Below are 9,501 nucleotides of genomic sequence, written 5' to 3' on the forward strand. Positions count from 1 at the left end.
GTTTCTCCTAAATTTTCACTTTCCAGTTTTCTGGAAATACACACTTCCTTGAATATTTGATCTTTCACCTCAGTTATTAGCAGCTTTGCAACAGCTGGCCAACTTGCTTAAGACCTAATTAGAAGGGAGAGTGTAAACATCTCTCTGCTTTAACAGACGAAAAGACGAAACAACATTTAAAAAAAAAAGGCCCATAAGTTCAAACCCTAATGTGATGCACAAATATGAGACTATTAATAGAAAACGTGTCGACTCTGATAAGAAAAGTCAGAAAATTGTCTTTTGAAAAAGCAGAATTCTCTTGTTTTTCTTTTTTTTTTTTTCTCCTCCCAGAAGCATGTACAACTTGGTTTTTATAAGCTCTAAGTTTAAGGAACCTGAGGATTCCCTCTGGCAAAAAGCCTGAATATCATGCTCTTCCAACCCCAGGCATCAGTGACCCGGTAACAGGCTGGGCGAAGAGGAGCTGCCTGCTACCTGCAGAAAACAGTTCTGCCCAGCTTTAAAGAAGAGAGAAGAGAGATTTCTATCTTCTCCTCTCAATATGCAACTGGTTATTTACTTGTATGCATTTTAAATTTGTCCTAACTGATGCAGAAACTTTGTGAATAGGGTGTGTGTGTGTGTGTGTGTGTGTGTGTGTGTGTTGTGGGCTCCTGCCTGCCAATAGATTTTTAAGAGCACTCACAAATCATCTTGGGGTTTTTCCCTGCCCCCTCCCTCTTTTTCCGGTTCTCAGTGAAAGCTCTAGGGTCTGAAATCAAAGACGTAAGTATGCATTGTGCTTTCACCCTGCAGACTTAAATAACATTCACGATATCATGAGAGAAATCTAACTCTCAACGGTCAAAATTGACTAGAATTCTATAACAAGTTTTAAAAAGAAAAGTATGTGCCTAAATTATACACCTTGCAACAAAAAATTCATACCCAATTATGATATTATGTAATATGTATGTTCCGAGTAGCCACTTTCAACATGCCCAAAGAGAGAAAAAAAAAAAGGTTTCAAAGACATCAAATAGCATAAAACGCTGTACCGCAGAGAAGGAAGAAATGCATTTAAAGCACCGATGAAAATGGCGTGCAGTATAATTACCTCAAATTGCTGTTCGCTTGACACCCTGACACTAATTTTATTCAAGCCATTGGGAAATAAATGTTTTAAAAGCACTCCTTTCCGAACACTGGAGCTAGTGGGGGCTGTGATGTAGTTAAGGAAAGGAAAGGGTCAAGTTTCCAGCATGCAAAAAGAATTAAATAATCCATTTAAAATAAGCGTCTATGTAGATCGACAGCCTTTAATGCCCACATTTTTAACGCTTGCCCTGTACGTGAATTGATTTTTTTTTTTTTTGCTTCAGCATTCCCTCACCAGATGGATTTTTGCTACTGCAGATCAGCAGAGGGTGTCAGATCTTTCAGAGTGCACCAGGCTGGAACGAGCAGAGCTTCTTAGCAACTCTCTTCTCCGCCTCCCCCCCCCACCCCATTCTCGCGCTCTGTTCCTCCCTCAGACAACTCGCCCCCCGCCTTCCGCCCCCCTCCACGTAATTCCGAAAGAGCAGAAGAAAGAGAAGGAGAACAAGAAAAGAAGAGCTAGTAAGCAAGAACAAGAGCGGGAGCACAGCAAAAGGCTGAAGAGTATCGAAGGGGAGGAAAGGAAAAGGATGGACAGCCACAAAACGCAGCAATTGCGGAAATTTTCCAGCGCCATTGGCTGGGCAGCGTGAGTCCTTCGGTCGGGCGTGATTTCAGCACCGGGGGGACTGGACAGCACCTCGGGGGGACTTCTGGGCAGCCCACAACCTCAGGAAGAACTCCACCAACAGCAGAAGCCGCCGAAACCCCTGCTTTGTATCAGAGAGGCAAGGTCAGTCCGACGTACAGCCATGCACAGGCGGTGCGCCTGTACTACGCTGCAAACCCTCTGCTTGTTTCTCTAACATGCACTTGCTTCCAATTACTAGCATTGTTCGCCGTCTGATTAGTGAGGACCAGTAGACGAGATTCTGTAAGGGTGTATTTTTAATTGATATGTATATGTTTAACTTCTTTTTGGTTATTTTAAAGGGTTGAGGGGGAGTAGGGTTTTCTTTTCTTTCTTTTTTTTTTTTTCTACTTTTTTTTTTTTTTTTCTTTTTGCTTGCCTTGCACTACGTGCCTGGATAGTTGGTGGATATAATTATTGACTGGCGTCTGGGCTATTGCAGTGAGGGGGGGTTAGGCAGGAAGGAATCCGCCCCCACCCCCCCAAACCCTTTTCTTCTCCTTCCCTGGGTTCGGACATTGGAGCACTAAATGAACTTGAATTGTGTCTGTGGCGAGCAGGATGGTCGCTGTTACTTTGTGATGAGATCGGGGATGAATTGCTCGCTTTAAAAATGCTGCTTTGGATTCTGTTGCTGGAGACGTCTCTTTGTTTTGCCGCTGGAAACGTTACAGGGGACGTTTGCAAAGAGAAGATCTGTTCCTGCAATGAGATAGAAGGGGACCTACACGTAGACTGTGAAAAAAAGGGCTTCACAAGTCTGCAGCGTTTCACCGCCCCGACTTCCCAGTTTTACCATTTATTTCTGCATGGCAATTCCCTCACTCGACTTTTCCCTAATGAGTTCGCTAACTTTTATAATGCGGTTAGTTTGCACATGGAAAACAATGGCTTGCACGAAATCGTTCCGGGGGCTTTTCTGGGGCTGCAGCTGGTGAAAAGGCTTCACATCAATAACAACAAGATCAAGTCTTTTCGAAAGCAGACTTTTCTGGGGCTGGACGATCTGGAATACCTCCAGGCAGATTTTAATTTATTACGGGACATAGACCCGGGGGCCTTCCAGGACTTGAACAAGCTGGAGGTACTCATTTTAAATGACAATCTCATCAGCACCCTACCTGCCAATGTATTCCAGTATGTGCCCATCACCCACCTCGACCTCCGGGGAAACAGGCTGAAAACGCTGCCCTATGAGGAGGTCTTGGAGCAAATCCCTGGCATTGCCGAGATCCTGCTAGAGGATAACCCTTGGGACTGCACCTGTGATCTGCTGTCCCTGAAAGAATGGCTTGAAAACATTCCCAAGAACGCCCTGATCGGGCGAGTGGTCTGCGAAGCCCCCACCAGACTGCAGGGTAAAGACCTTAATGAAACCACCGAACAGGACTTGTGTCCCTTGAAAAACCGAGTGGATTCTAGTCTCCCAGCGCCCCCAGCCCAAGAAGAGACCTTCGCTCCTGGCCCCCTGCCAACTCCTTTCAAGACAAATGGGCAAGAGGACCATGCCACCCCAGGATCTGCTCCAAATGGAGGTACAAAGATACCAGGCAATTGGCAGATCAAAATCAGACCCACGGCCGCAATAGCGACCGGTAGCGCCAAAAACAAACCCCCAGCGAATGGCTTGCCCTGCCCGGGGGGCTGCAGCTGCGACCACATCCCTGGGTCGGGTTTAAAGATGAACTGCAACAACCGGAACGTGAGTAGCTTGGCTGATTTGAAGCCCAAGCTCTCCAATGTGCAGGAGCTTTTCCTGAGAGATAACAAGATCCACAGCATCCGAAAATCGCACTTTGTGGATTACAAGAACCTCGTTCTGTTGGATCTGGGCAACAACAACATTGCCACGGTGGAGAACAACACTTTCAAGAACCTTTTGGACCTCAGGTGGCTGTACATGGATAGCAACTACCTGGACACGCTCTCCCGGGAGAAGTTCTCCGGACTGCACAACCTGGAGTACCTGAACGTGGAGTACAACGCCATCCAGCTCATCCTCCCGGGCACTTTCCATGCCATGCCCAAGCTGAGGATCCTCATTCTCAACAACAACCTGCTGAGGTCCCTCCCCGTGGACGTGTTCGCTGGGGTCTCGCTCTCTAAGCTCAGCCTGCATAACAATTACTTCATGTACCTCCCGGTGGCGGGGGTGCTGGATCAGTTAACCTCTATCATCCAGATAGACCTGCACGGGAATCCCTGGGAGTGCTCCTGCACCATTGTGCCTTTCAAGCAATGGGCAGAACGCCTGGGTTCCGAAGTGCTAATGAGCGACCTCAAGTGTGAGACGCCTGTGAACTTCTTTAGGAAGGATTTCATGCTCCTCTCCAATGACGAGATCTGCCCCCAGCTGTATGCGAGGATCTCGCCCACGTTAACTTCTCACAGTAAAAACAGCACTGGGTTGGCGGAGACCGGGACGCACTCCAACTCCTACCTAGACACCAGCAGGGTGTCCATCTCCGTGTTGGTCCCGGGACTGCTGCTGGTGTTTGTCACCTCCGCCTTCACCGTGGTGGGCATGCTCGTGTTTATCCTGAGGAACCGAAAGCGGTCCAAGAGAAGGGACGCCAACTCCTCAGCGTCCGAAATTAATTCCCTACAGACAGTCTGTGACTCTTCCTACTGGCACAATGGGCCTTACAACGCAGATGGGGCTCACAGAGTGTATGACTGTGGCTCTCACTCGCTTTCAGACTAAGACCCCCAACCCGGATACGGGAGGGGAGCGCAAAAGAGAGAAAGTCTCCCGGCCAATGGCATCCCCGGGGTCAGAGCGGCATTGACCCAAATCCAGTGCGCCTCAGGCCCTGATAGACACAGATAAATAAATAACTATGAACCCGCTCAACGGAGAGGGTCTGACTCCCTAGCTCCCTTCTGGAAACAAAGAGCAGACTGTGGCGAGCTGGAAGAGCACAGCCAGCTCGCTCTCTGCTCGGAGCCCCATTTGACAGGAAGCCCAGCATGGGCTCAGCTGAAAGAATTCACAGCGCCCTCGCCCTCCGCCAAGGGGCGGGTGGGGACGGATGCCGCGGATCTATACATATATACATATATCCACATCTATATAGAGAGATAGATATCTATTTTTCCCCTGTGGATTAGCCCCCACGATGGCTCCCTGTTGGCTCTGCAGGGATGGGCAGTTGCACGAAGGCATGAATGTATTGTAAATAAATAACTTTGACTCCTGACAAAAGAAAAAAAAGCGACAAGTGCTGCATGGCTCGCATGGAACCCACGCGCTCCAGGGACTCTGCCCGCCCCCGCGACTGGAGACAGCGTCTCGTTCACAGCACCCACCCTCTTACCTGATAAGTCCCATCGTATCAAACTTTCTCTAAACGAAATACAGTATAATCAGAAAGTGCCATTTCGCCATTATTGTGATCGGTAGGCAGTTCAGAGCGTACGTTTACTGTGAAAAAAAAAATGTAAAGGTTTTATTTAAGACATTTGCATGGCTAGTTATCAGTCCATTTTATGAGTTAACGATGTATTTTGTTGAGGGAAATTTTTAGGGGTTGTTTTGGGTTCCTTTATTTTGATGGTGATGTTTTATTTTATTTTATTTTATTTTTGAGGGGGAATATTTTTCTATACATATCCAATAATGCCTTCCATCTGAATGTAAAATAAGTACCCATGATTTCTATTATAGTATCAGTGTAATTATTTAAAAAAAAAAAGATTTTGAGGCAGTTAAGCATGACCAATTAATGTCACTCTAGTGCTTAGGCTGCGACCCTATGGTAGCAATTCTGTGCTGGTATAAATCTTACTTACAAAGTAGGAAAAAAGAACCGAGGAAGCACGTGGAACTTACTAATTCTATTCGAGGATTTTATAATGGCATATTTTTTCAGTATTAAAGTGAAAATGTTTTCAAATCTGGGTCCTTACATTTTTCCAGCTTCCTATTTGCAACCGGTAAATTGCATTGGCGGTGGAGGGGTGGGGGAGGGAACTGGCGGGAGGTGGATCCCTTCTTGAGTCACAGTAGGGATCTTTCTTTAATCGCCTTTCTCAGCTTTTCACCCTTTACATATAGCTCTTCTGCACCCTCTCCACCCCCGCCCAGACTTTAGCAGCTTGCCTCAGTCCGTAAAGGAAGGTCTTCCCCCCAACACACTCCCCTCCTTTGCAACTCTTCTAATGCTGCAGTGAATCCTTTTATTAATACTGGAAATCCCTCGCTGCTGCTTTTGTCGGTGCTGCCCACACTGCAGATATATATTAAGGATGTTCAGAGAGATTTGATTTAATTGACTCTGCCTAGATCGGTCTCATTACACAATGTGGAGATTTCATTGGTCAGCACTCCTCGATGAAAGACAACCTTAATGACTGGCATCAGAGATGCTGCTGGAATTTTGAATTCAACATCTGCTGAAAATGGTAAAACTAATTAGTGCCCACCCACCTTCCCCGCCTTGGCAACTGCATATTGAAATTTGTTAAAGCACTCATCTTTATGGAAATCAATCATTACCCTAAAGAAGTGTTTCTCTCCCATCATCCAGATTTTTGGTTATGTCTCAGTAATTAATATAAAAAAAAAAAAAACCAACATTGAACTGTTTGAATTTTATGAACTAGTGTAACTCTGGCCTCATATTCCTCCGGAATTTCTAAGCAAGTCTGTTTAAGCAGCAGTTAGACTACAAAAAGCAAACAAAACCAAACAGATTGATGGGGGCCACATTCCACCACATATCCACCTTTAAAAAGTATATCAAAAGCACATATATATTTACATATATATTCAATGTATATATATATATATACACGCACATATATACACACATATTTATATATATAATAAATCAGTTAATAAAAACTCCCAGAGTAGACTTGCCATCTAGAACTCATATTCAAAAGGGAAGTAGTTTCTCAGAACAGTGGTGTTCTGGAGTATGTATTATTTAACATTTTTAAAATAAAATCTTTATTATTACGAACCATGACTATTCCTAAGGCCATTTATCATTTTCTCTCCTGATTCCTTTATTTATGGACTGGAATTCATGATAGTATGGATGTATCCTTGTATCTGCTGATAAATATTATGAGTTGCTTTTTATTTATTTATTTTTCATACAAGGGTTGTCATTCTTTTTGCAGAAAGTACAACTGAATTCTTGGTAAGCAACCCACAGATTTATTTGTGATGAAAAACTTGGGGGAAGGAAAGGGTCATTTATTCAATAACATTAGGACTTAAAGAAGGAAAAGAAACAATGGCAGAGGTAGAAACCTCTCTGGTGAAAGATGACACTTGGTGAAAAATAATCCAGTGAGGTTTAAAACTGATACATGGCTAGTCCAGGTCAGGAAACTAAAACTTCTTGTAGAAGGTGAGTACAGGAGCAAGAACTTTTTTACATCCTGGTTTAAAAGAAATTATAATATACAAGTCAAGTAGGGGTAAATTATTTTTAAAATAGTCAATGTTTTCTGAGTGATCATTGTGCTAAGTGGTATACATAATTATTTAGTTCAGCCACAACCACAGGGTAATTTAGTAAGATACTGCTGTTTTCACTATACAGATTAGAAAACTGAGGTTTCAAATGAATCGTCAATAAATCATGTCATAAATGGTAAAGCATGGAGTGCCATTTAAACCCAATTTTCTTCATACTATAAAACCTCAGTCTTGAGATGGAATGGTATACACACACACACACACACACACACACACACACACACATATATATATATATATATATATATATATATATATATATATATAATCCACATTTTAAAGGAGATCTTGGGACCAGAAGATGGTGTAATGGTTATGTTGCTGGACTCCCATGTAGTCTACTGTGGTTCAAGTCTTGGACCTGGTAGTTTAAAACTCATACTGGGCATGTATGCATGCATGCCCAAAATCCTGAGAATGGAGGAGAACAAATTGCAGAGTGAGCATTCCCCTAGGAGTTGATTGCTCGCTTTCTGTCTCTGTCTCTCTTTCTGTCTCTTTGGCAAACTCATGTGCCCTATAGCAAACAATCTCTCAAAAAAGTTAAGTGAAAATAAAGAGATCTTGAAAAAGCTCACAACTATAACAATTAAAAATGTAAATTAAGACACAATACATATATATATAAAACACATTAGCTACTCAAATTCTGTCTTCTTAAGCAAGTATATGTCAATGACCCTTTATATTTTAGTATATCTTGTAACAAAAGAAACTTGCCCTTCATTCAGCTTCAAGAGTACACAAGAAGACAACATGTAAGAAAAAAGATGAATGTACTTTATGAGTTCATAAATTGTAGACACTCAAATTATTAAATCTAAATGGTCTAAATATTGATTCTAAAATTACTAGGCCATCAAAGTATTTTAATAAATCATATGTCAAAAATCCATGTAGAAAAGTTATCCAATGATTTAATATATAAGAACATTTTTTATTTAGATTGGCAGTGTTTCATTCATTTTGACATTTTATATATATGCTTAATATGTATTAGCTTTACATACATATATATCTATTTTATAAGCAGAATATATAATGCATATGGCCTCACAATATAGCTTTCAAGTATAAGTGCTTAGCATTTTTTAATTTTTTCTTTATATAAAATGCTCATTTAACTGTCATACTGTGCATTAGTTGAGAAATCTTGTTTTCAGTTAAATCATTTTTTAAATTTATTAAAGTGAAAGAGATATTAGTTGTGCCCACTGGGAAAGAAAGGAGATATCTTGTGTAGTTACATTGCTTTAAAGAAAGTAGTAGCTTCTGCGACTGCGGCTGTAACTAAGAATATCCTAGAATTTAAAGTGTTGCCATAGAAATTTATTGTTCAACCATTTTTACATGTTTACCTAAGTGGAGATTGGAATAGCTGATCTATCATTAACATAACAGGATCTCACTTACCAGTATTTATATTAGATATAGTTAGAATTGCCAGGTATTTTAGTGTATTTTTATATTGGCAATTTCAGGGACAGTTTGTTAACTTAGTTCTTTCAGGTTTCCAATAAATATTATTTTGTATATAGAGAGAGATGGTTGAATTCGCAAAGATGAACACAGAAGTGTGTGTTTATAATGTGTTGGTGGAATATTACGTTAGTGGTTTCTGAGCATTTCTGCTAGCTAATTTATGAATTCTATTATTATTTGTATGCTTATATGAAGAAAATTGAAAATATAAAATGTGCCAAAGATTTCATTTTAGTGTGTTTTACGTTTTGGTTTATGTCTTCTCTTATTTGGATTTATTCAAAATGCAATATGCTATTTAATTTTTAAAAGATGAACTGTGTATGTTGTTAAGAGATACAGTAAATGCATCTCAAAATGCTTAAGTTACATGATTTGCTTTAACTTGGCCCTGAAACATAAATAAATAGGCTAAATTAAGAATGTCATATAATCCCCTGGCACCTTCTTTCATCTACGGTGTTATGAAAACTAGCATACAGGATATATAGGACTTTCTTCTTGGTGTTTGAAAAATAAGGAAATGCCTTTAAATAGTTTAATGAAAGCACAAGTTACAAACAAATTCTGAAACGTGAACCAATATTGACTCTGCTATAACTAATCCTTCTTTGACTTGGTATCAGAAAAAAATGCAATAGTTGAGATAATAACTCTTTTTTTAAACACTTCAATGAAATGGAGCACTGAGGAATCATCTCAAATTATTAGAACCCTTTTGCCTCAATTGAGTTAAAAGGCAATTTGGGTTTGT

At 41.2% G+C, this 9,501-nt stretch overlaps 1 protein-coding gene across 1 annotated transcript; it reads left to right on the forward strand.

Moving 5' to 3' along the window:
- Window positions 1-2,166: 2,166 nt before the first annotated feature.
- Window positions 2,167-5,667, forward strand: SLITRK1 (SLIT and NTRK like family member 1). Its single transcript, XM_006161811.2, has one exon. The coding sequence runs from the start codon at window positions 2,385-2,387 to the stop codon at window positions 4,473-4,475; it is 2,091 nt and encodes a 696-aa protein (XP_006161873.1). The 5' UTR covers window positions 2,167-2,384; the 3' UTR covers window positions 4,476-5,667.
- Window positions 5,668-9,501: the final 3,834 nt, after the last annotated feature.

The sequence above is a fragment of the Tupaia chinensis genome, unplaced genomic scaffold, assembly GCF_000334495.1.
Source record: "Tupaia chinensis unplaced genomic scaffold, TupChi_1.0 Scaffold139190_1, whole genome shotgun sequence".
NCBI lineage: Eukaryota > Metazoa > Chordata > Mammalia > Scandentia > Tupaiidae > Tupaia > Tupaia belangeri.